Source organism: Phocoena sinus, chromosome 16, assembly GCF_008692025.1.
Source record: "Phocoena sinus isolate mPhoSin1 chromosome 16, mPhoSin1.pri, whole genome shotgun sequence".
NCBI lineage: Eukaryota > Metazoa > Chordata > Mammalia > Artiodactyla > Phocoenidae > Phocoena > Phocoena sinus.
Window position 1 is genome coordinate 22,426,260 of NC_045778.1, and position 26,058 is coordinate 22,452,317.

The window sequence follows — 26,058 nt, forward strand, 5'->3', positions numbered from 1 at the left end:
GGCCAGAGTGTAAATAAATAGCTGAGGTTTTGTGGGCCATACCTTCTTTGTCCTAAATACTCAGCTCTGCTGTTGTAGCATGCAAAAGCTAAAGAAATGGGGTGGCTGTGTTCCAATAAAATTTTACTTATGGGCCCTGAAATTTGAATTTTATATAATTGTGGCATGTCACAAAATTTCATTCTTTTTTTTATTTTTCTCACAGGCCATACAGAAACAGGCAGCAGGCCAGATCTGGACCACGAGCTGTAGTTTGCCATCCCTGCTCTACCCTGACATAAAACATCCTTACTTTTCCAATGAAGTCACCCTGAGGACAGAGGAACATGAACAAGTATGTTTTGGGGGGCTGCAGGATATCCCTGAAGCAGTCACCACAAGCTAGACATTTTATGAAGGTCTATCACAATGTCAACTAAAGTAATTTTAGTAAGATTATTTTAATACATATTTATGTCAGCATTAATGAAAATATTCAGTTACTACTTAAATTACATAGCCTTTCTGCCTCAAAATTTTGAATAAACTAACACTGCTTGGTGTATCCCAAGCACAACACAGGGTAATGCTCAATGCTTCCAGCGACACAAACCTGTTTGAGAAAGGAGAATGATGATCCATTATAGCATGAGGCAGGACTGAAATCAGCAGTCTTCCTATAGCAGGTACTGTCTTCTTTTGGTTCTGACATAGAAGATGGCTTGATCGCAGTAAAACCTATTAACTATCCAACTTCCTAGCAATTGCTTCTCTCTCTGGAGTCCAGTGATTCTCCCTTAATGACGCCCAAGCCTCCAGCATGAACTGTTTGCATGTTTTTCTGTTTACGGCACATCACAGTGGAGTCCCAAGTCACAGTCAACAGCCAAGGTGAGACCCCCTAGTGCTGGGCTCATTGACTCAGCCTTTAATTTTCATGTACTGCTCTGACTCAAATGACACAAACCCATATAAGCGTAAAACCCATGGCATCATTCCACTGTATTAGTTTCAATCTCGATGCCTCCAGTAATTTAATACTCAGTCAAAAAGAACCTGGTGCATTTTGCTTCCCATTCTGTTTTATTCCAGTACTTTAGTTTTAGAACCTCATTTGGGTTTTTTAAAAGCAAAGCTTCCTACAAGCCTAGTAAATGCACAAGCACAGGTTTCATTACTTCTATTTTGTCAAATGTAGCATTCAACCGGATTCTCTCCAATTTTGTATCAAGTGATGAAACACAGCTAAACTGGACCCAGTCCTTGCTAGCATGTTAACAGATTTTGTTCAAAAGTCTGCCATGTCCTTCCTGTTGCATAAATGACCACAAGTCCTGGGACCACTGCATGTTCCAAGGCTCTCAAACGGTACTAAATTTATTACTTCCAGTGGAATGTGTAAATTGGCCTGGTCTTTCCACCCATACCCCACGCCCCCCCGTAGCAAAGTCTGTCTCTCACACCCGTTGTAAATATTTCTTCCCGTAAGTATGGAAGAACTTTTGCCCCACCCCCCACAACAAATGTCATGCTATGTTCATACACAGAACAAACCAATGCCAAAAAAAAGGAGCAAGATACCAAATTTGTTTTAACTTTTTATTAAAACGCTTAGGATACAGATTGACTTTCTTTTGTAAATGACTGCTTTACTTTTCCTGAAATAGGACATATATGCACTCTGATAAAACAGAATGAAAAGTCTCAATTCATGGGAGTTCCAGTACAAAGCTCTGACCCTAACTGTCAGGAGCCAAGTTCCTCACAGCGGCTTCTTTCCTCTATATTATTTCTGTGGGGCAAGAAATAGACTGCTACCACTTGATTTTTCAATCCCGACTCTTTCTCCAGTGGCCAAAATAAACCACCTTCACAAAGAGCTGCCCTGTGTAGTATCCAGTTTTCTAGCTTGCTAAAAAGTGATTAGGGACAAATATAAAAAAAAAAAAACCAAAAACCAGAAAACTAACACTGAAGCAATCATACCTCTCGTATCTCTGGAGAGAGAAGTATGGGTTACCTTTAGCCAAAGAAAATTAGAAGTATGCAAGTTAACTACCTAGTTCATTCACTGTTAGCTAGATTTGTTTACTTAAGGCTTTAACCCCTTTCCAAACCAGCTATGCTTGCTAATAAATGAAAGGCATGCTCTTCCCAGCTTTATACTTCACTGAGCCTCTGCATTTGGTACCTAGCAGTGAAAAAGCATGCTTTCCCAACAGGTGAGTACCGAAGAATGGGAAACATTCTTCAGTACTCACCTGAGAAATCCAACTAAAGAACGATACTCTCTCACCTCAGGAATACATTATCCACACCTTCCCCGCCCTCACATTAGAAGCAACAATCCACTGAATTTAGTTCAGGCCTCTGCAAATACACCTCGGAATTACAATTTTCAGTTTTGAGGAAAATACCTCTTATCTTTCATTAAAGGAAAAATGAATGAAGATATCCTCCCACATGAAGACCATCTCCTATCCCTTCATCCTTTATTACAAGGGTAAAATATTGGTTAAGATCATGATAATCCAATTTCACACGTGGCATTAGGAAAATGGAATGCTATAAAAATAATCCTCATCACACTACTGGGGATGCTGAGGCTTTTATACCAGGTGCTTACTGACAAGTGATGCTGGCCCAAAAGAACAGCTCAACACAAAGTTCTTGGCTTAGAGTTTCCCCAGATTATTTCTGGACCGGAGAAAGGCAATTTCCTAACACCCCTCACCCCACCCCCAAAAATATGGAAAAGCTACAGATGTTAACCTTTAACATCAAAAATAAGTTGATAACCAATTAAAAAAAATAGAGCTCATGAAGAGTCCAATAAAGAAACCAAATTCTGCAAGTGGAAATTTTAAAGCCCAATGAATGAATCTTTCCTAGATTCAAACAAATGCTACAATATCAGACTTTTAAGTTCTCAACTCACAGAATTAAGAGCCCTTAAGCTGTTAACTTCATCCTGTGTGACTCTCCTATTCAGAAAAATTTCCCCTAGAATCTGCAAAAATGGCTGAGACACACCTGCAGTGTGTGACAACAAGGGATGTGTTCTCAAGTCTTTCATGAGGCAAAAGTCACTTTTATGACTAAAAATGAAAAAGGTGCTACAGAGGGAAATGAAATTTCACAACTACATAAAAGTAAAGACTGGCTAAAATTTGTTAACTTTATGAGTAAAAATAATAACAATAACCCACTCTACAATTAACTCCTCCGCAGTGAACAATATGCTATGCATGCTGGGATGAGGAATGACGGTAGCCCGAGACTGTGGGAACTGGCCTTAACTGCACGGCCGGGGTTCTGCCCTTTCCTAGTGCTCTGTGCACAAGGTGGTGCCACCTACTACAAGGCAGTTAGTGAGAGGGGAGTCTCTCTCACCAGCCTGCTGTTCATTTGACTGAGCTCTGGCCTCCAACGTGTATCTGTGCATAATTTTATGAAGTATCTAAATGCCATTCACTAGTTAAAAAAAAAAAAGCAAACTCTGGACCAAGTAAATTGTGAACTCAAAAAGTTATTAGGAGGGTCACCAATTATACTAATAACACTTTCTTTAAAAAATAGAATCACTTTCTTTTGAAATCAACCACAGTGGTGAGACGTGTTTTTCTTTCCAGGTGCTCCATGATGGCACACAGCTCTACCTGGCAAATCCTGCCACTTCCAAGTCCCAGGGTGCTGACCTGCACCAGCACGTGGGGCAGCGTTACCTCCCAACAGTGTGGAGAAGAGCACATGTCACCACTGGGCGATGAGAGAGCTGACAGAGACTCTTGGCTTCTCAACGCCAGACATGGTTGGAGAGCTTTCCTTGTTCTATTAGAAAAGTTCATGAGGAAGCTGTGAATAGGATCAGTCCAGAGAAGTAAAACTCTTTTATTTTCACTGTCCAGACATCAGTCAATATACTGGGAGAGCCAACGGAAGCCCTCGCCATAGCCTTGCCTCTTGAGCACACTGCACATGAACACCTCCATGGGGCGGGCATTCAGCTCCTTCAGGGTCACATTCCCCTAGGGGAGGCAAAATCAAGAAAGGTCCATTAGCGTCTCCATGTGGAAAAGCTTGAAAGGGTGACAACAAAAATCACTTTCTCTTTCCCTCAAAAGCAAATCTAAGTAGGGATTAATTACAGAAATGTGGTCAAGGCCATTGGGGTTTGTGCTTTCAGGACAGATAAGCAGCCCAGTCCTATTACCAGGTTCTCCCTCTCATTGTGAAGAGCCTTTGCTTTGAACACACCAACATGCATCTGGAAAGCTATGGCAGCAAACCAAGAAAAAGGCCACTGGGACCCACAGAACCAGCAGGCTCTTTCATGGACAAAAGAAATCCAGGACTTCTTAGACATAAGGACATCCTCATTAACACAAGCATTCAGAAATATACACTAATGACAGGTTACATTAAGAAAATTAAAAATTCATGTGCCTGTAAGAGGGAAAACTTAATTAAAGGAAGCATTTCTAGGAAGAACTAGATAACCAAGAAGAGGCAAGACTAAGGAGCCATGCAAAAAAGTCAGGAAGTTAAAGATCCCAGAAAAGGACATTTAAAAAAATTAAATATGCCAAAACCCCAAGCCCAAAAGACCAGGATTCCTGTAATTATAGCTGTTCTAGATTTTTCTCTCCCAAGCATACTTTTCTGCAACAGGGTTCTGCTTCCTACTGGAAACAGCATAACCTACTGACCTGGAAGACCTGGGTTCTATTCCTGATTTCATCACTGACTTGCTGTGTAGACCTGAGCCAGTAACTCTCAGAGTTTCCTCATCTTCAAAATAGAGGTAACAGTCCTACCTCTTTCAGCAAGGAGCACTGAGGATAACCCAGTGCTCTGATTTCAATGCTTGGAAAGTGATATAAATGATCACTCTTCATAATCTGAAATTTCCAGTGGAAAAAAACTTCTGGCTAAGGAGGGCTTTCAAAATTGATTTCTCAGAACTGGATTTGAAAGACAGTCAGAAAATTCTTAAAATGACAAGTTTGCTTTTTCTACCATTTCCTTCATCCTTATATACCCGAGGAAACTCTCATTAGAAAACAGTTAAAAAAAAGAACATGAGGGCTTCCCTGGTGGCGCAGTGGTTGGGAGTCCGCCTGCCGATGCAGGGGACACGGGTTCGTGCCCCGGTCCGGGAAGATTCCACATGCCGCGGAGCGGCTGGGCCCGTGAGCCATGGCTGCAGAGCCTGCGCGTCCAGAGCCTGGGCTCCTCAACGGGAGAGGCCACAACAGTGAGAGGCCTGCCTACCACAAAAAAAAAAAAAAAAAAAAAAAAAAGAACATGCTCCTGCCTTGAGAGAGTCTAAAATCACCTCTAGTTAAACAAATACTAAGCCCAGTTACTTTTGAAAGACAAGTAAAATCTAGATAGCACAACATGAATGTTTCACAAGCTGTGAATTTCCTTTATAATATGTCCCCTGAAGATTCTTCTCTTGCCTTTCCTGTGGTCTGTCCATAAAGCCCAAATATCTCACGCAGTTTTTCTTCACTGATTGCATCTGTTCTGTCAATTTTGTTACCCAAGATAAGGATTGGCACGTTGGATATTGTTTCATCAGTCATTAAAGCCTAAAGACAAGATAAAAAATGGGTTGAGTGAGGAATCTATAAAAGCCCACCAAATAATGAAAACAACTTTGACCTTCACTTGTCTATAAGGTATCAAATGTAAAGTGAAAATCTGACCATATTTATACCTGAGTGATTAACTAAAAGTTAATCTTGACATTATAGCCCCTAAAAATTACCTTGACATTAGTTAGAAATCCCCTAACAGCTTCAAAACAATTATAATGTAAAGCTGTGTCTATTTGCAAGGCAGCAAAACTGCCCAACCTTAACTCTGAGCTAAATCACTCAGCCACAAGCCATCCTCAGCTCTCCCCTGAGCACTGTCCTAGAAGAACAAAGCTCTGGCTACAGAGCGTCAAAGATGACTACCAGAGTCCCCAGATATACACTAGAAGTCCCATGTGCGCAAAGCACTATCTCCGACACTGAGAGGAAGACAAAAGGAAAGGTAAGGGGCTTCCCTGGTGGCACAGTGGTTGAGAATCTGCCTGCCGATGCAGGGGACACGGGTTCGAGCCCTGATCTGGGAAGATCCCACATGCCGCAGAGCAACTGGGTCTGTGAGTCACAACTACTGAGCCTGCGCATCTGGAGCCTGTGCTCCGCAACAAGAGAGGCCGAATAGTGAGAGGCCCGCGCACTGCGATGAAGAGTGGCCCCCGCTTGCCACAACTAGAGAAAGCCCTCGCACAGAAATGAAGACCCAACACAGCCATAAATAAATAAATAAAATTAAAAAAAAAAGGGAAAGGTAAGACATATCCCTGGCTCAAGAAATCCTCACTCTATATTCATCTGTCAGCAAAGCAAGGCAAGTGGATGATTAAGTGTTGCAATGAATAGGAAGAGAATATAAATATTAAAAGACGTTCAGGAAAATAAAATGGCAATGTGGGCTTGAGGAAAGTCTTAGTGAAGATGTGGAAACTAAACTGGACTCTGAAGGAGGGGCAGCGTGTGGACAGGCAGAATCCAAAGAAGGAAGAATATAAGCAATGGCTTTACGGCAGGAAAAGAATTCAGGAAGCCACATGGAGTATCACCTGGCTGGATTAAAGCATTTATGGTGACATGTGTTGACAGAGTAAATGGGTTGGGAAGGGATGACAAGCATTATAGTGCCAGTCTGAGAAGTCAGCTACAATAGATCCCAAAGACCCCAAATCCAGAAATTATTAGATAGAATCTACACTTTTAGTACAATGAATTTGCAAATAGTATCTACCTGTGGTGCTCAGGTAAGGGATGATGATCTAACCTAAGCTAGCAGCATGTAATGAATAGTGCAGCAGGCATTCTGGAGAAAAAAGTGAAGAGACTGATATCTAAATGATAAGACAGATAACACAGGAGTCGAAGCTGGCAGAGATTTCAAACCTGGGAATCTATTTCACTGACAGGAAAAGCTAGGAAAGAAGAGCAGAGTTGAAGAGAAACCTACTTTGAACATCTCAAGTTCCAGGAAATGTTATACAAAATCAGAGTAAGAATGTCATTCATTCATTAAATACTAACAAAGTGCGTATTATGTGCCCGAGGCTTTACTAGGTACAGGGGTTTCACAAAGAAATAAGACAAGGTCCCTACCATCTAAGTTCACAGTTCGATGGGAGAGACCTAAAAGAAAATCAGCAAAGACAACAGACACTGATAAGATGGAGAGTTTAACAGTCTGAGAGGTCAGAGAAGGCTTCCCAGAAGCAGTCATACCTGAACTCTGAAATCTCTTAAAAGGACATTTAGAAATTTACCAGCAAAATGGGGTAAGGGTCAGGTGAGAAAACCAGGCAGAGACAGTTCTGCATACGCAAGGGAAAACAAGTTGTTATCTATGTTTGGAATGTAGTTCAAGGTAGGCAATAGAGAGAAAAGCTGAAGAAATAAACGAGGAAAGATCATGAAAGATCTTATGTGCTAAGCAAAAGATCTGTGGATTTTATCACCAAAGTGGTAAGAGACCTATTCAAGAATATTAAGTAGGGCAAAGACAAGTCTGAGTAAGTTCCTTCCAGCATTAGTATATGGCAGGGTGGTGGTGGAATCTACAGTAATTCACTGCATGTCCACGTAGATGAGGGAAAATGAACAGTTCCATTCTGGGAAAACAGAAATGGTAGGTAGAGTTTCTAATAAGTAGCATTATGTATGAGGCTGGAGCACAAGAGAGGTTTAAACAAGAGAAATCCATCTGGGAGTCACTGGCATGTGGGTTGCAGATGAAGGAATGGGAGAAGCCTGGACCAGCCTGGGAAAGCACCAAGATTTAAGGGCTAAGCAGGGGAACGGGTGCTTGTGAAAGAGTCTGAGAAGTATCAGCCAGAGAGAAAGCACCAAAACCAAGAATGTAAAGGGGAATTTAGAGAGAGAGTGACCAGTGCCAAGGGGTCAAGTAAGGGAAGGACTGCCCTGTAGGCGATTCTCCATGAGACTAGAGCTTCAGATTCAACAAACACACTTAAACCTGAGAGGTTCAAATTGCCAGGAACAAAAATGCAGAGAGAGTTGTAAATCAAAGAGAAAGACTGAGGCACAGGGTAACACAGTAGGCATTACAAAGGCAACATTACAGAAATTATCAAGCCAAGAAAATGCAATGTTGAGAAAGGAAGAAACTTGAGGTGAGTCCTAGTTAGTATCAAACACTGCACGTGACTGAAACTGAAGACAGAACAGACTATTAAGGTCTGACAAGTCACTCAGTGCAAGAGTGGGCAGGCACAACCTGAGAACACAGATTCAAAAACGCAAAGAACACTAATATCTCCTTTAAGGTTTCACTATGCCAACACTTCATAAACAGTGAACATATGTGATATGTGAAAGGAAAAGACATTAATTATGCTGGGAAAACAGGCATTAACTGAGGAGTGTCCTGAGCAAACTGCACAAAGAGTCACCCTATGATAGATATAAGCAAAGTTAATTTACTCGTGTTCAAGCCAAGTTTCCTCAGAACATCGAAAAGCAATGTCTTAGATTTTAAAACAATTTCTTCCTGTAACTAGGACTTTTACCAAATGTTAACTGGAATGATTAAGTATTAGCACTACTGAGCTGTATTTCTTAAACAGAGGCCAAGAAAGGAAAAAATATAAACATACATTAAGCTCAACTTTGGATTCCATGAGTCGAGGATGATCTGCACAGTCCACCAGAAAGACAATCCCATTAATTGCGGGGAGATAATTTTTCCAAACTCGACGGGCTAAAAGACAGTTTGCAGTTGCATCAATTTAAAAACATATGTACTGAAAATGAATAACCTAATGGTCTATAAAGTAGACAAATCCTGGCCAGGTTTCAACAGCATTAGACTCTGTATAGATTCTCCAAACCCTAGCCAATATTAAGTCAGAACAGAGGATATAAACTGATGGTCCATGAACTGAATCTGATTTTTTAAAATCTGAAAATCAGGGTTTTCTGCCTGACTTTCTGAAAAAGTGCAACATCTGGCAATCCCATGCCTATCTATCCACATGCTGGATGGATAATAATCAGCTGGAACAGAGTGGTGGCTACCCCTTTAGATGAGGTCTCAGTTCTTCAGTCTGAAAAAGTTACCACCACTCCCTACTTACTCCCAATTTCACTCACTTAAATGACCTACCTCACCCCTGGAGCCATTTTAGTTTGCAACCTCTGAGTTAAAATATCAGGATGCAAATTACTTTTCAATATAACTTTCGTCCCAAGTAACCAATGTGTTCCTAAGTAACCAATGTGTAAGCGTACTGACACATTCATCCACGCAGCCCATAGGGAGACTAGGCTTGACAGGTGGTTGAAGTTCCCAGGCCAATTACCTCAGTTTCCTTATTTAACCCAGTGTGCCCTATAAATTTTATTTTTTTGTTTATGACATGAAATGATAATGGTCTGGGAAGTAATGCTTTAATTGTATTATAATTTCTAAGCCATTCGTTTCTGGTCCTTTCAATGGGATGATTAAGAAAGCATCTCTAGGTGTCTAAAATCATCAAACATTTAACAATGGTTACCTCTGAAGAGTGGGACTGGGAAGGGGAGGTTGGGGAATTTCACTTTTACCTCCCATATTTGAATACTGATTGTATACTGAATTTGTGACATTGAGCCTGGACTACTTGCATAAGTTAAAATTTTTAAGTTATACTAAAAAAAAAAAAGAGGAAATCTCCAAATGTATAGCATTTTAGTAATTTGTGTAAAATGGTGGCTAGGTTATCATGAAAAAGTGTTTCTGTTAAGTAAATTTTCCTCAAACAAAACAAAACTATGTACAGATTTTTCTTGACTAACAATGGGGTTATGTCCCGATAAATCGATCATAAATTGAAAATCTCATAAGTCGAAAATGCATTTAATACACCTACCAAACAGAGCTTAGCCCAGCCTACCTTAAAAGTGCTCAGAACACTTACATCAGCCTACAGTTGGGCAAAATCATCTAACACAAAACCGATTTTATAATGTTTTGAATCTCTCATGTAATTTATTGAACATTGTACTGAAAGTGGAAAAGAGAATGGTTGCATTGGTGCAGAATGGTTGTAAGTATGTCAGTTGTTTACCCTCAGGATCACATGGCTGACTGGGAACTGCACAGCATGATGAGAGACTATGTATGGTACAATACCATACGTGGCTAGCCTGGGAAAAGATCAAAATTCAAAATCTGAAGTACAGTTTCTACTGAATACGTATCACTTTTGCATCACGATAAAGTCAAAAAATCTTAAGTCGAACCATCATTAAGTTGGGGACCATCTGTACAAAAATGCATTTCCCTTCTCTATCAAAACCTGAAAGCTAAATTTATCACACCAAATAATACACAATTCCCAGTTCAGGTGTCTAAAAACACCTACTCCTTCTGCATTCTCCAGATGGTCTCAGTTCAGCTTATAACCGTGTTATCTCTGAATTTAAATTTGTAAGCAGTTACAAATACTTTTGAAAGAAGGAGAAAAGAGATCATACACCCATCCCTACCCAAATGGAAATAATACAAGCTCATTAAAGAAAAAAAGGAAACAAGATAATCTATAATCCTCCATCAATACACAGCCACTGCTAATGTTTCTGTGTACTTTCTTTCAATCTTTCTTCTGTATAGGTATTTTATGTGATGGTGCTCATACTACATAAATGATTTTGTAGGATGTAAATAATAAATGAATAAAATAAATGTAATTATACGTTAATGAAATCACTGACTATAAAATTATTTGGATCTCTTCTCAGCCTTCTAGCTAAAATTATCTGACTTTACATTTACAATTACCAATATTCTACTTTTTTTAAACTACACTTTTAAAAAAACTGTATTAGATTCAACCTAATAACATAATGCTCCAAAAGGAGACATCTCAACTCAATTTAATAACAAATGAGTAAACCTGACAGAATCTCAATAGGTTCTTTCTTCTACCTTCCCAGAATATTTATTCCCACATCTTAAATGTTTTACTCCTAAGCCTAGAGTCTTGCCAAATGTAAAGTGGGCATTGATCGGATAAAGATGCCCCATTCTGCATATCTCCAAAACACCTGACAAGAACTGGGAACCAAATGGAGAGCAAGAAGGCAGGAGAAAATGTTCCACCAACGGCCCCAAATGGGGAGAGTATACAAAAAAATCAATTCAGATCACGGTGGTCACAAATAGTCACTGTATTATTTTTGCAACTTTTGACAAATTTAAAATTACTTACAAATAACTTAATTTCCTACATACTTTAACTCCATTGAATAACAGATACAAGAAAGACATGATTAAATTCAATGTGATACTGTAATGGATCTTGCATAAGAGGAAAAATGCTGTAAAGGAGATTATTAGAACAAATGACAAAAAAAGGGAATATACACTATACAGTAGACAAATAAAGCTTCCTGGGTCTGATAATTATTATGATTATATAAGGGAATATTCTTGTTATTAGGAAACATGTATTAAAGTATTTAAGGAGTAAAAGAACATGATGAACTCACAAAAGGGTCAAGAAAAATAAATATTAACATGTTTTACACAGAGAGGGAGACTAATAAATTTGGGCAAAAGTTATAAAGGAGGGGAGTCCTCTGTATTATTTATGCAACTTTTGGCAAGTTTGAAATTACTTAAAAATAAGTGAATAAACAACTTCATTAAGATCTCAAGCAATTTAAAAGGTATATATGACACACTGCTTTAAAAAAGGGGAACAAAATGAACCAGAAGTCAACCACCCTTCCACTGAATCATCTCTTACCTTGTTCATGCCCACCAAGATCAAAAGTTGTAAAAGTCATTCCAGCAATTGTCAGCTCTTCTGATGCTGAAAAATAAAGGAAGGAAATAAACTTCTCCATCCAACAAGGCCCAACTACCAGTATTCTAATCCAATACAAATGCAAAAGCTAATGAAGCTTTCACTATGTAAAGAAAAGGATACAACGGTGAAAACACTCTTAAATAATTCTAAAAAACCAACAAGTCTCGTTTCCTCCAAGGTGTTTGCTGCTCCTTAGAAGTAGATATGGGAGATGCGTCCCATTGTAGGACTAGTCAGAACAGATAGTGACAAAGTTCCAGAGGTTTAGATTCATGGGTATTTGACCTGAGTGTATCCTATAAGGAATTTTTTTCAAGTAAGCTGTCTTTTGGGGCTTCAGTTAATAACAGAACTGAATCAACTTGGGATTCATCCTACAGCCCTGACACTGACCCTCAAATATCAAAAGTTCACTGGGTATTTTCAAACCTACTCGGATGTAATGTTGGAACATGTTGGCCCAATCTGTCATCTTTGAGCATGTGTAGAAGAGTGGTTTTGCCTGCATTGTCCAAACCCAAGAATACAAGTTTTCCAGATTTCTTGTAGAGTCCTAAAAAAGAAAAAACCAAACGTTAACATAATTTGCTCTCTACACACCAAAGCCTACTTGTATCAACATTTAAACGGTTACAGGAAATACACATAGTTTGAAACCTATGATATATTTCAAGGAAATGGCTTTACCTAGGAACTGGAGCACACTGCTGAAGCCATTGTAGAGCCACTCAAAGATGAAAGACATTATTAATGCTTACTACCTGTATAAAATAGGAAAGCAGCAAACATTAGCTTTCTGAATGCTAGTATATTTCTGGAGAAGTTAACTCTCATTCACTGGCCCTGATGCATGTTTACAGTCCCATGTTTTGGGGCATAAGAAAACAAAGGATTGTGCACTCTGGAGGGAAGTCTCTGGGGTCCTCAGATCTGCACAAACTTCTGGTTTTTTCTAAGTTACCAATCTATGATACTCAGAAGACTAGGAGTTAAAGATACTTTCCTCTTTTGCTGTGTGATTCACTCCTCCAGGCAGCTGCTCATTCGCATTCCCTAGATACACCACTGCTGTCTACCAGTTAGCAAAACTTCTAGGAAATCAGCCCCATCAATAATCTGGATCAAAATGTCACAATGATGCACTAAGTAGAAAATAAGAATAAAGGCATATTAACCTGAATGAAAAGCATATTAACCCATCCTTGCAAACTCTAAAAAACAAGGTCACCAAAATCCTACTGGCTGGCACAATTTGCACTGCTCCATTTACCAATGCTATCTCTTCTTAATATTTGTTTAACCCCTCATAATATGTATCTCAACTTAAAAAAAGATGATATCACTATAATGGAGAGCCATGAAGAGATAAGAGAATCCGATCATAATGTGAATAATCAACACCTACCTAACCCATTTTACAAATATGGACTTTTTTAAAATAAGAATACTCATTCAGGGCATAGAGGTAGGTTCCTAGCCAAGTACATACCTCAATACTGATATTAACACCACTTTTCCTACTGTTTCCCATAAGCCTAGACAAAACAGAAGATGACCCGAAGCTCCTAAAAGGTCTACATACACTGGGAAATAAGCAAGAGGACCTCTGAATGTTAAGAGGGTAGGATCTAGAGCTAATGGTGGGTGCTAAGGTTTCTCAGAGTCAGCATGTCCTGATCACACTGAACTTCTGCCTCAGTATCTCAGATTTGGTGCAGAAAAAAGGATGATCCCCCATTTTCACTCCTCTCCATCAGCAAGAACACATGAACACAAGGTGGCCAACTGTTATCAAACAAATTTGCTGAAGTTTTGTTTTTAAAAAAAAGTAAACAGGGCTTCCCTGGTGGCGCAGTGGTTGAGAGTCCGCCTGCCGACGCAGGGGACGCGGGTTCGTGCCCCGGTCCGGGAGGATCCCACATGCCGCAAAGCAGCTGGGCCCGTGAGCCATGGCCGCTGAGCCTGCGCGTCCGGAGCCTGTGCTCCACAACAGGAGAGGCCACAACAGTGAGAGGCCCGCGTACCACACACACACAAAAAAAGTAAACAGAAGTTTACTGTAAAAGGGTTAGCCACAAAAACCCACCTATATTCTTCATTCAAAGAATGCTAGATGAAGAAGAAATTGAAAAATGGAGACAGTGTGTGTTAATTTTCTTTTTCATCCAATTACTGCGTTTTTTTAAAATCAGGCCTGTGGCCTGACATGTAAACTTTAGGGACGGCTTTAGTGCTTATCTTCTATGGCTCTTACCATAGAAGGGCCAAATGAAGCTTGGGAGTTTGGGTGGGGTGGAGACTGAAGGAAAAAGCTTTTATAGAAAGATCCTAGAATTTCCCCGGTGGTCCAGTGGTTAAGACTCCGTACTTCCACTGCAGGGGCACGGGTTCAATCCCTGTTCAGGGAAATTCTGCATGCCGTGCAGTGCGGCCAAAAAAAAAAAAAAGGATACTAAATAAGGTTTTTTTCTCCTCTTCAGTAACATCAAAATATATTTTGGCAGAAAAACCAAATTTAGTATGTTAAATAATAGTTTTGTCCGGAAACCTTGTCTCTACTTTAAGAAGTCCAATGACTTAAATATACTTACAAAGTTCCTGTGCTTAAGTTTCTACTGCAGGTTAAGTAAAAGAACAATGTGCCTCTCCTCTGCAATCCCACCAAACCACTCATCCTTCCCTATTTTCTCCGTCTACCACTTGGAGAAGCAGGGCTCACCTTTAGAGAGCACCTCTCATTAAGGTCACTCCCAATGATTACGACTTTAAAACCCAACACTTATATATTCATTTATACTACACTGGTTTGCAGTCATTACTTTCTAGACAGTTTGTAAAGTTTTACTACATCATTTTAGAAGTATTCCCAACTAGATAAATTCTCCCAAGGTGACAAGGGGAGCAGCCCATTTTAGGGAATTTTTCACGGTTAACTGAACTACTTTGACTTTCCAATTTATTTTCCCTTGACATCCCTGCTTTAAAAGTCCCATAATTCTTCCCTCCAAAATGATCTACGGAAAGTACTTGAAGAAATTCTTCAGGTGATGTTAAAAAATAATAAAACCCCTTACTGGACCCAAAGAGTTGCAGTGTATTGTTACCCAAAGTTAAGGAAATGTCTCTGATGGCTCCTCCATCCTTGAGATCTTAGGCTTTATACCCCCTCGTGAGTAGTTTTTCAGTTTATACAGTGCCTGCACATATATCTCATTTTAGCCTCACACCAACCCTATGAGGTAGGAATCCTTAGCCTCATTTAACAAGATGAGGATGCTGATGGTCCTAGATTAGCTAGCTTGACCAAGACTGCTCAGCTGAAAAAGTAACAATGCCAGGACTTAAACCCTCCTCTTTTAATGCCAAAGCCCAAGCTCTTCCTGTTAATATCACATAAAATTCCAATGCAAATCACGAAAATGCTTAAAAAAAACATAAAGCTTCCTTAAACCACCAACTACACAGATGATAACCTGCTGTTTTCTTCCTTACAACTCATCACAACTTCTGAACGATATATTAATAACTAGCATTTTATTCCTTTTCTATCCTTGATCCACTTTACCACCTTATGGCACCTTATGGCAAATTAGACTACAATCTAAGGGCTCTAACTACCAACAAAAGCACTGCCAACGTACCTAAAACTAACATTTGCAAATTTCAGGACTGACTGATTCAAATAAATAAAAAGGAGGAGCACTAGACTGACAACCAATAAAAAATCTATGCATCACTTCTTATACATACTCATTACTTCTTATTCATGCTCAGAGCAACCTGAAGACACCGTTTCAGACAGATCTGGGGGTAGCAAGCCGCTGGTTTTTAGCTAAGAAACTCTGCTTGGCTGCAGAGTAAACGTCAAAGGGCAGCCCCACTGCAAAACTCTGTAAAGCCCCCTAAGCAGATGCACCGCGGTAAAGGAGAAAAGACGAGAACAAGGGAGAATACTAACAGAGATTTTTTTCCATGCACTGAAGAGAGAGGGGGAAAAAGGGGGAAGTGAAAGAAGAAAACACGGGGTTCGACCGAGGACAGCAGCAGATGATAACACACAGCTGAAGTGGGGGTGGGGAGAGCCCTGGACTAGGAGCCAGGAGATCTGGTTCGAACGCTCACACTTGCTATCTGCGGGGCCTTGGGCAATTCACTGTGCCTCAACGAGCCTTAGTCCCCGAATCTGTAAAATAAAAAAAATAAAAAAAAAAGGATAATCATCAAGGACTTCAATCCACCCCACCGAGGGCTGAAGCTCATCCGAGACAGGGGATATGAAGCCGATTCGTAAACCGGAGCGCACGGTACCGACAGGAAAACTGTTATCCTGCCCAGCAGCTGCAAAACCCCCGAGCGGAATGCTGATGGACCCGATACCCGAGAGGCCGGCAGGGGACCGAGCAGACCCGGCCAAGCCGGCCCGTCCCCGCCCAGAACGAGTCCCACGGCCCCACAGAACCGCCTGCGTGTCACTTCCCCCCCCAAAATCCCGCCTGCGCCGGCCTCCGCCCCGACCCTCTCCGCCGGCCACCCCAGCCCCTCCGGCCCCGGCTCCCTCCTTCGCCGCGGTCCCCGACTCACGGCCTAAGGGGCTCCTCCGGCGGCGGCAGGCGGCTTGGACCCTCCCTCAGAGCACAGAGCCCAGAAGCACCCTGGACCGCCACCTACTCGCCGGATATACGTAACACCCCCTCCCCCGGGACTTCCGGGCGCGTGCTCGCCCCCGCCCCTTCGTAGCGTCACGTCTCTCTGACACCCGGTGCCGCCCTACCAGCGACTGGGACCGCGGAGGGGCGGGCCTCAGGCGAGACGAAGGCCCTCGGGGGCGGGCCCGACTTGGCCCCGCCTCCTCCCGTAGGGAGTGCAGGAACCGCGAGACGTGGCAGCGCCATACCCCGGAGGATGGGGGCGTCATCCTGGAGTCACGCGGGGGACCTAGACGGCTTCAAATCCGACCGAGTGCGTTCCCAGACGCTGGGGGAAAATCAGAAGTGGCGACCGGCAGGTAGGTAGGTTCTCGGAAGGAAGAGTTGACCTCAGAGCCCTCGACCTAATATGGATCTCAGCGAGCTTCTGCGTTAAATCGCAGTTCCCTGGGATAGCCTGTTTTCTAGAAGAACAGCTAATATTCATTGAGTACTTACGTTCGAGTGCACTGAGTACTTTGCAGGCCGCATTTCATTTGACCCTTTCATTACGGCCCTGTGAAGCAGATACTATTGTTATCCCCAGTTTACAAATGAGAACCGAAGTTCAGAATACTGTGGTAACCAAGCCCGAGTTCATACCCTAGGAAGTGGCAAATCACTTCCAAACCAAATCATTGGTTCCTTCACCTGCATTTTCTCATTTAATTCTGAGGACAGCCCTATGAGATTGGTATTATTACTCCGATTTTACAGATAAGAAAACTGAGTCAAAAGGAAAGATGAATGATGCTTTTGGATGGGAAGACTCTATCATGAAGATCTCAATTTTCTGTAAGTAAAATTACAAATTTAACCTGATTCCCATAAAAGAACTAATAGGATTAATTATTATGTGTGTGTTTTTATTACAGTTTGTTTCCTCTGACAGGTTACGAGACAAACACCCCGTTTACTTGAGTTTTAAAAGGGTATTTCCTTTGCCCCACTTGAATGACCAATAAAGACATAAGTCCAGTTGGCAAAGTGAAAGGGGAGTGTTATGTGTGTGTTTTTTAAACTACCCTGTTGTTCCTAAAATTCAAATGGAAAAATAAACAAGAATAGTCAGAAAACAGGCTCTGAAGAAGCAGAACAATGAGAGGGATCTAGCACTATCAGATATTAAAACATTATAGATCCTCAGTAATTAAAACAGTTTGGTACTAGTGCACAAAAAGGCACACAAACCAATGGAACGAAGTACAGATATAAACTCAAATACATGCAGAAATAAAATTAAAGTGGCACCTGGGTAGGGGGAGGGATAAACTGGGAGATTGGGATTGACATATACACACTACTATATATAAAATAGATAACTAATATGGACCTACTGTATAGCACAGGGAACTCTACTCAATACTCTGTAATGACCTATATGGGAATAGAATCTAAAAAAGACAGGATACATGTATATATATAACTGATTCACTTTGCTATACAGCAGAAACTAACACAGCATTGTAAATCAACTATATTCCAATAAAAGTTAATTTTATTTATTTATTTATTTTTTGCCCACGCTGCGTGGCATGTGGGATCTTAGTTCCCTAGCCAGGGATTGAAGCTGCGCCCCCTGCATCGGAAGCAACGAGTCTTAACCACTGGACCACCGGGGAAGTCCCCAAAAGTTAATTTTAAACAATAAAATTTAAAAAAGATAAAATGGCACCTGGCAACTCCAACAATACTCAGAGGGGGCTGGATAGGCAAGCTCACACCTTCCCCCTCCTTTCATCTTGTGGGTCTTCTGCATTGAGTGTGAATCCTGCCCAGACACATTTGAAAGGGGTCAGGCTATGTTCTGAGGCCTCTCACCAGCTTTGACTAAACCAGGGGAACTATGTCCAGAGGGCTTGGAACCCCGGTGTGCACACCTGGAGGCACAAGTTGGCCCCGGTGCAAGTTAATGATGCAAGTTAATGCGTTGGACTACCGGGCCTTGTTAGAAGCCTGGCTGTAAGAGGCTTCCAAACCACAAGGATGACTTGGGGGACTCAGGAGGAGGGAGGGAGCACACAGGCAGATTCTCAGGAGAGGTGCAAATTTCATTTACCAACTGGGAAACCTTGGTCAAGTTGACAAATGCCCCAAACTACAGTGTACCCACCTCTAAAATGGGTGAAAGAGGCATTGTCATGCACGTAAGCAATTTTTTCAGAGTACGTTTTTAAGAAGTGTTTCAATTATGTGCTTAAAATAAATAAATAATAAAAGGGTTGGGACAGTTGGGTTGTCAAGAAAACCTAAAAGTTGAATTTATAAGTCACATGCCACATCAAGTAAGTTCCAAATGATTCAAAAATATATATATTTAAAAATGACACCATAAAAGTACTAGAAAAATTTTTAAAAAGCATGGATGAATTCCTTATAATCCTGGAATAGAGAAGGCCTTTCTGGCTATGATTGAAAATCCAGAAGCCATAAAAGAAAAGATTGATAAATTTAACCACAGAAAAATAAAAATATTTTATATGGCAAAACAGCAACAGTGATAACACTGTAAACTCAAGACAGATGACGAGAAAAAATATGTGTAATCACATCATAGGCAAGTGAAAAATTAACATGAAAAAGACTTGTTAAAAAAAATAGACAAGGAGAGAATCACAATTATCAGGAAAGGAAATACACGTGGCTTTTAATCATAATAAACTCATAATAGAAATATAATAAATACAGAAAATAACAAAAGTTAATAAATTTAAAACTCACTGAGATACCATTTTCACCCATCAGGTTGGCAAAAGTCGACCCGTTTATTGGTGGCGAGGCTGTTGTAGAGAGTAGTCAAGGAAGGCCCCACCAAGGTGCCATTTGGGCAGGACCTGAAGGACATCTGGGGGTAACTTGTTCCAGGCTGACAGTACAGCATGTGCAGAGGCCTCAAGGAGGAGTGTTCATGGCAGCTTCCAGGAGCAGCTGGGAGGCCAGCGTAGCCAGGCAGGGTGAAAAGGGAAGTAGTAGCAGGTGAGGTGAGAAAGGTGTGGGGTAGGTGGTTAAGAATTGGGAAGGTTCTGAGAGTTTACCTAATGAGTTAGCCAGGCACACTTCCATGGATACTGGCAAACACGAGACTCCTGGGGCAGAGACAAAGGATTTTATTTCCTCAAAGCCTGAGCTTCATGTTTGTGTATTTTGCACTTGCCCCCCCAACAAGTACTCTGGGGGTGATGCAGAGCAGCCCAGGTGGATGCTGCCCATAGAGTGGATTTGCATCACAGCTGAAGAACCCAGAGCTTAGGGAACCCCAGTCTTTCATAATGGACTGCAGGCAAACCTGGCTGACTTTTGACCCAGATGGAGACAGTATTACACTGGACAGCAGACAAAACTATCCCCTGCCTCAGTTGGAGAGTCTCTTCCAAGGCTGTTCTTTATATAAACGTCCTTGAAAAGATAGTCGAAATAAAGGCCTCCAGTACCTCTGCTCCAAGAAGTGCAGAAATATAAGAGATTCATAGAGAATTGTCTCCCAACAGGGGCAAATCTGTAGAGCCTTGTAGTCCACTGTGAGGACTTTAGACTTTCTTGTGAGTGATCTGGAGATGGAGGGTTTGAGCAGAGGAGTTTTATGTAATTCTTCTCCCCACTCTATTCTTATTCCCCTATGCATGCTCAACATTAGGTTGACAGGCACTCAGAAACTGAAATGGAGACTGAAAAGCAACTGTGTTAGGGTTCTCCAGAGAAAGAGAACCAATAGGATACATAGATTTGTATAAGAGGAGATACATGAAGGAATTGGCTCACTCAGTGATGGAGGCCGAGAAGTCCGACGAGCTTCGATCTGCAAGCTAAAGAGCAAAAAAGTCGGTGGAATAGTTCAGTCTGACTCTGAAGGCCCGAGAATCAGAGGGCTGGTGGTGTTAGTCCTGGAGTCTGAAGGTCCTAGAGCAAGGAACTCTGATGTCCAAAGGCAGGAAGGTGGATGTCCCAGCTCAAGAAGAGAGAGAATTTGCCCTTTGTGTTTTTTTTGTTCCATTTGGGCCTTCAACGGATTGGATGATGCCCGTCGACGTTGGTGAGGGGCACATCTCTTTACTCAGTGTACTGAAGCAAATGCTAACCTCTTCCAGAAACACAAGACACACCCAGAAATAATGTTTCACCAGCTATCTGGGTGTTTTTTATTCCAGTCAAGTTGACCCATAAAATTAACCACCTATTGGAATTGTCAACATGGGGGCCATGGGGACCCCCATGCAGTTTCAGGGGAGTAATGGGGATGGATGCTGGACTGGAGTGACCTAAGGAGAGACCATGAGAGGAGGAAAGGGGGCAGTGACCCTGGCCAGTGACCCTGGCCAGTGCCATTAGAAATGTGGCTGTGAAGGAGAGGAGAGACCAGGGAGCCGAAAGGGCATGCATGCTGAAAATTAATGATCCCTTGCTGCATTGAGCATGGTAAAAACTGGAACACCATCTGTGTTAATACATAAAAATTCATTCAATTCTTGAGAAGAATGTAAATGTTTAACCTTTTATCAGCTAGAGGATTTCATAAAATGTTGATTAGAAAAATCATTCTGAAAAGCAATCCATCTAAAATTTGAAGAGGTAAAAGTCTTAAGATTTCTAAATGTTTTCCCTTTGACATAATCTAGAGTGCAATTAGGAAAAAAACCTTAATTCTTCTTAAACTAATTGTATGTTTCCTAGTCTGTGCACTGTTGGTGGGAATGTAAAATGGTGCAGCCCCTACGGAAATCAATACGGGGGTTGCTCAAAAATAGGAAATAGAATTATCATATGATCCAGCAATTCTTCTGGGTATATAACCCACAGAATTGAAAACAGGGTCTCAAAGAGATATTTGTATACTGATGTTCACAGCAGCAGTGTTCACAACAGCCAAGAGGTGGAAGCAACCCATGTGTCCATCAATGGATAAACAAAATGTGATATACACATACAATGGATATTACCCAGCCTTAAAAAGGAAGGAAATTCTGATACATGCTACAACATGAATGAGCTTGGGGGACATGCTAAGTGAAAGAAGCCAGTCACAAAAAGACAAATACTATATAATTCCACTTATACTAGGTACCTAGAGTTCTCAGCTTCCTAGAGACAGAAAGTAGAATGGTGCTTGCCATGGCCTGGGAGGGGGCGGAAATGGGGAATTGTTTAATGGTTATAAAGTTTCAGTTCTGCAAGATGAAAAGAATTTTGGAGATCTGTTGCACAGCATTGTGAATGTACTTAACACTACTAAACTATACAGTACTCTTACAAATGGTTAAGATGGTAAATTTATGTTATGTGTATTTTACGACAATTAAAAAAAACAGGGGACTTCCCTGGCGGTCCAGTGGTTAAGAATCCGCCTTCCAATGTAGGGGACGCGGGTTCCATGCCTGGTCAGGGAACTAAGATCCCACGTGCTGCGGGGCAACTAAGCCCACGTGCCGCAACTACTGAGCCCGCACACCACAACAAAAGAGCCCGTGTGCCGCAACAAAGATCCGGAGTGTTGCAACTAAGACCTGATGCAGCCAAATAAATAAAAATAAATATTAAAAAAAAATTTTTTTTAAAAACAAAACAGTTTTTGGTTTCACTTGGCACCTCCAGCACCTTCATCTTTCTGTGCCTGGTGTATTTTGGCATTTCCATTTTCTGCAGGGTTATTCCCATCCTTGCTAACATCGACTTTTCCCCTTTTCTCTCTCTCTTTTTTAAAAAAGTATTTATTTATTTATTTATTTATTTGGGTGCGCCAGGTCTTAGTTGCAGCACGCAGGATCTTCATTGCCACGTGTGGGATCTTCATTGCGGCACGTGGGATCTTCAGTTGCAGCATGCATATGGGATCTAGTTTCCTGACCAGGGATCGAACCTGGACCCCCTGCATTGGGAGCGTGGAGTCTTAGCCACTGTGCCACCAGGGAAGTCCCTCCACTTTTCTGTTTGGGTCCCTGCTCTCCCTTCTTTACAGGGGTCTTTTCAGGCTTGGGCTCTGGCTTTGGAGGCACAGGTTTAGCTGCTACTCTTGTATCTATTCATATTACAGGGTTAACCCAGCACCCACAACATACTCCCTTAATATTAGTAGAATAATTAATAATAGTTCTTAATTTAAAAACATTGGTCGAGGTCCCCAAGAAGCATTAAGGATGCAACAAAATAAAGATTCTTTCCTTACATTGCAGAAATTCCAGCCCCCTCCATATGTGCAAAAAAGGAAAAGAAAAGAAGCCTGAATGTGGAAGCTTTACAAAATTTTTGACTACTTTGAATGTTGAATTAGAGTTCTCAGGGAAGTCCAAAAATACACATTTTAGTTTGTGGATACCCAATTATAGTCATATTTTGCTACATATTTATTTCCCTTTAGGAAGCAATGAAAGAATTTGTATTTTTTAGATTAATTCATTCAATATTTATGAAGTACATGCTATATGTGAGGACATATGGTAGGTGCTCAGAATACAGAGGGGAACAGAAGAGATAGGGTCCCTGCCCTCATGAGTCTTGCAGTCTAGTGGTACTTGGAAATCATCTCCTAGATTTTTAATGGCCCCACTGGAGGGCGCTCTAGCACCTCCAGAGAGCCCTGGACCCTGCTTTGGAAACCACTACACCACTTCGTACTCCCCTCCACTGCCTCCTGTAGGGCCACCCAGCAAATGCTTGTGGAACATGTTCAAATGGCATATCACACCATGACCATTCCAGTATTTATAGAGGAGTCATGCATTCAATAAATATGCTTGGATATTTCCTAATGAGAAGGGTATGGTGGGGAGGGGGAGATATTATCAAACAGCATTGCAGATCATCAGGATTCCTTGAATACTTCTGTACCCATTACGGAAATAAGATAATAGTCCTTTCCAGTTTTAAAAACTGTTGGTGCCTCTCGAGGGCCTCCTAAAGTCCAGGGTCTCCTTAGCAAGCCCTTTCATTATCTGATCCTTGCCTACCTTTCTTGCCTGGCCCCCTTCTATTCTCCAACTTGTAATCAGCATCCCAGCTACCTACAACACATTAGATTTCAGGAACATGTCTCATGGAGTCGATTAAGAATATGTGTTCAACAATACATCTGTATTATCTTTACACCAGTTTAAAAGAATTAGGTAGCATCTATAAATAATAACATGAAATTTCAAAATGTATATAACTATGATCCCATACATACTTAAAAAATACTAAATTGTATATTTATATTCAGATAAATGTGTGTAAAAGCATAGAGAAAAATCAAGAAAGAGTCATACCGAACTGATAGTGGTTAATCTCTAAGAAGGGAGTAGGATTGACAGCAAGCAAGGAGGACTTTATCTGTAATTTTTGAATTTTTAACATATTAAAATTTGTGTATCTTCTTTGGAGAAATGTCTATTTAAGTCTTCCACCCATTTTTTGATTGGGTTATTTGTTTTTTTTTATATTGAGCTTGTATATTTTGGAGATTAATCCTTTGTCAGTTGCTTCATTTGCGAATGTTTTCTCCTCATGCACTGTTGGTGGGAATGTAAATTGATACAGCCACTGTGGAAAACAGTATAGAGGTTCCTTAAAAAACTAAAAATAGAGCTACCATATGACCCAGCAATCCCACTCGTGGGCATATACCCAGAGAAAACCATAATTCAAAAAGACACACGCACCCCAATGTTCATAGCAGCATTATTTACAATAACCAGGACATGGAAGCAACCTAAATGTCCACCAACAGAGGAATCAATAAAGGTGTGGCACATATAACAATGGAACATTAGTCAGCCATAAAAAGGAACGAAATTGGGTCATTTGTAGAGACGTGTATGGACCTAGAGAGTGTCATACAGAGTGAAGTAAGTCAGAAAGAGAAAAACAAATGTCGTATATTAACGCATATATGTGGAATCTAGAAAAATGGTATAGATGATCTTATTTGCAAAGCAAACAGAGAACAAATGTATGGATACCAAGGGGGAAGAGGGAATGGAAGGAATGGGAGATTAGGACTGACAAATGTACACTATTGATAGAGAACAAATGTATGGATACCAAGTGGGAAGAGGGAATGGAAGGAATTGGGAGATTAGGACTGACACATGTACACTACTGATACTATGTATAAAATAAATAACTAATGAGACCATACTGTATAGCACAGGGAACTCTACTTAATGCACTGTGGTGACCTAAATGGGAAGGAAATCTAAAAAAGAGGGGATATATATATATGTATAGCTGATTCATTTTGCTGTATGGTAGAAACTAATACAACATTGTAAAGCAATTATACTCCAAAAAATTTAATTTTAAAAATGTTGTGTAATTTTAAAAATAAATAAAATACATTAAATCAACAATACGTTAAAAGGATCATACACCATGATCAAGTGGGATTTATCCCTGGGATGCAAGATGGTTCAACATCCACAAATCAGTCAGTGTGATGCACCACATTAACAAGTTACAGAATGAAAATCATACGATCGTCTCAATAGACGCAGAAAAAGCTTTTGACAAAATTCAACACCCATTTATGATAAAAATTCTCAACAAAGTCGGTATGCAGTGAACATAATAAAGGCCATATATGATAAACCTACGGCCAACATCTGTAGGTTTATCTGAACATAATAAAGGCCGTATATGATAAACCTACAGCCGACATTAAACTCACTGGTGAAAAGCTGAAAGCATAGACTCTAAGATGAGGGACAGGACAAGGATACCCATGAGATGAAGCACATAGAGCCTATAGCATAGGGCCTGACACTTAGGAAGTGTTCACAAATGGGAGCTATTATCATTTGCTGCTGTTGCTGTGACAGATGTTTGCTGGATTATCTCATGCTGATCATAACTACAACCCCATGAGAAATTTTTCCTGATCTCTGAAATTTACGACTAGAGCAGTGGTTTCAAACATAGGCGATGTTAGAATCACCTGGGGAACTGGTTAAAAATTAGATTCCACGGCTCAGTCCCTCCCAGTCCTTATTCTGTATCTAAAGTATATATATAATATATATATACATATAAGTATATATAATATATATCCACGTGTACATCCATATATAAGTATATATCATATATGTTACATATGTGATATATATTACCTATATCATATATGTAACATATATGATATAATATATATTATATACACATATGTATACATATATATAGAGAGAGAGAGAGAAAGAGAAACCCCCTGCCACTAGCTGTGCTGAGCACTGTCCACTGGTGTCCTTCTCCTACTTCATTTGATTTTCTTTAAAAAAATTTAAAATTTTATACATGCTTTTAGAAAAACAATTCAAAGAGCATAGAAGCTTACGGGCTTCCCTGATGGCGCAGTGGTTAAGGATCCGCCTGCCACTGCAGAGGACATGGGTTCGAGCCGAGCCCTGGTCCGGGAAGATCCCACATGCTGCGGAGCAACTAAGCCCCTGCACCACAACTACTGAGCCTGCGCTCTAGAGCCTGTGAGCCACAACCACTGACCCCTTTGCCACAACTACTGAAGCCCTCGCGCCTAGA

At 40.9% G+C, this 26,058-nt stretch overlaps 1 protein-coding gene and 1 non-coding gene across 12 annotated transcripts; both read right to left on the bottom strand.

The window, feature by feature from the left end:
• Positions 1-1,564: 1,564 nt before the first annotated feature.
• Positions 1,565-16,579, bottom strand: SAR1A (secretion associated Ras related GTPase 1A). Of its 11 annotated transcripts, none has more exons than XM_032608148.1 (9): positions 16,460-16,571; positions 16,001-16,061; positions 12,882-13,020; positions 12,566-12,639; positions 12,312-12,431; positions 11,816-11,881; positions 8,681-8,784; positions 5,445-5,576; positions 1,565-4,007 (listed from the first exon to the last, which is right to left on the bottom strand). In XM_032608148.1, exons 4-9 carry the CDS (start codon positions 12,621-12,623, stop codon positions 3,891-3,893), a joined length of 597 nt encoding a protein of 198 aa, XP_032464039.1. In that variant the 5' UTR covers positions 12,624-12,639; positions 12,882-13,020; positions 16,001-16,061; positions 16,460-16,571; the 3' UTR covers positions 1,565-3,890. The 11 variants fall into 11 exon arrangements, with proteins under 11 accessions (XP_032464039.1, XP_032464041.1, XP_032464045.1 ...); XM_032608150.1 differs by having other exon boundaries at positions 12,566-12,635; positions 12,878-13,020; XM_032608154.1 differs by lacking the exon at positions 16,001-16,061 and having other exon boundaries at positions 12,566-12,635; positions 12,878-13,020; positions 16,460-16,579.
• An 858-nt stretch (positions 16,580-17,437) lies between these two features.
• Positions 17,438-17,564, bottom strand: LOC116742067. Its single transcript, XR_004346341.1, has one exon. It is a non-coding gene; the product is annotated as a small nucleolar RNA SNORA27 (small nucleolar RNA).
• Positions 17,565-26,058: the final 8,494 nt, after the last annotated feature.

Coding starts and splice junctions, on each gene's coding strand:
- SAR1A (XM_032608154.1), bottom strand. CDS start 12,623: ATGTCTTTCATCTTTGAGTGGCTCTACAATGGCTTCAGCAGTGTGCTC. Junction 11,882..12,311: donor TGTTCCAACATTACATCCGA/GTAGGTTTGAAA, acceptor TTTATTTTTCAG/CATCAGAAGAGCTGACAATT. Junction 5,577..8,680: donor AATCCAAAGTTGAGCTTAAT/GTATGTTTATAT, acceptor TCTTGTCTTTAG/GCTTTAATGACTGATGAAAC.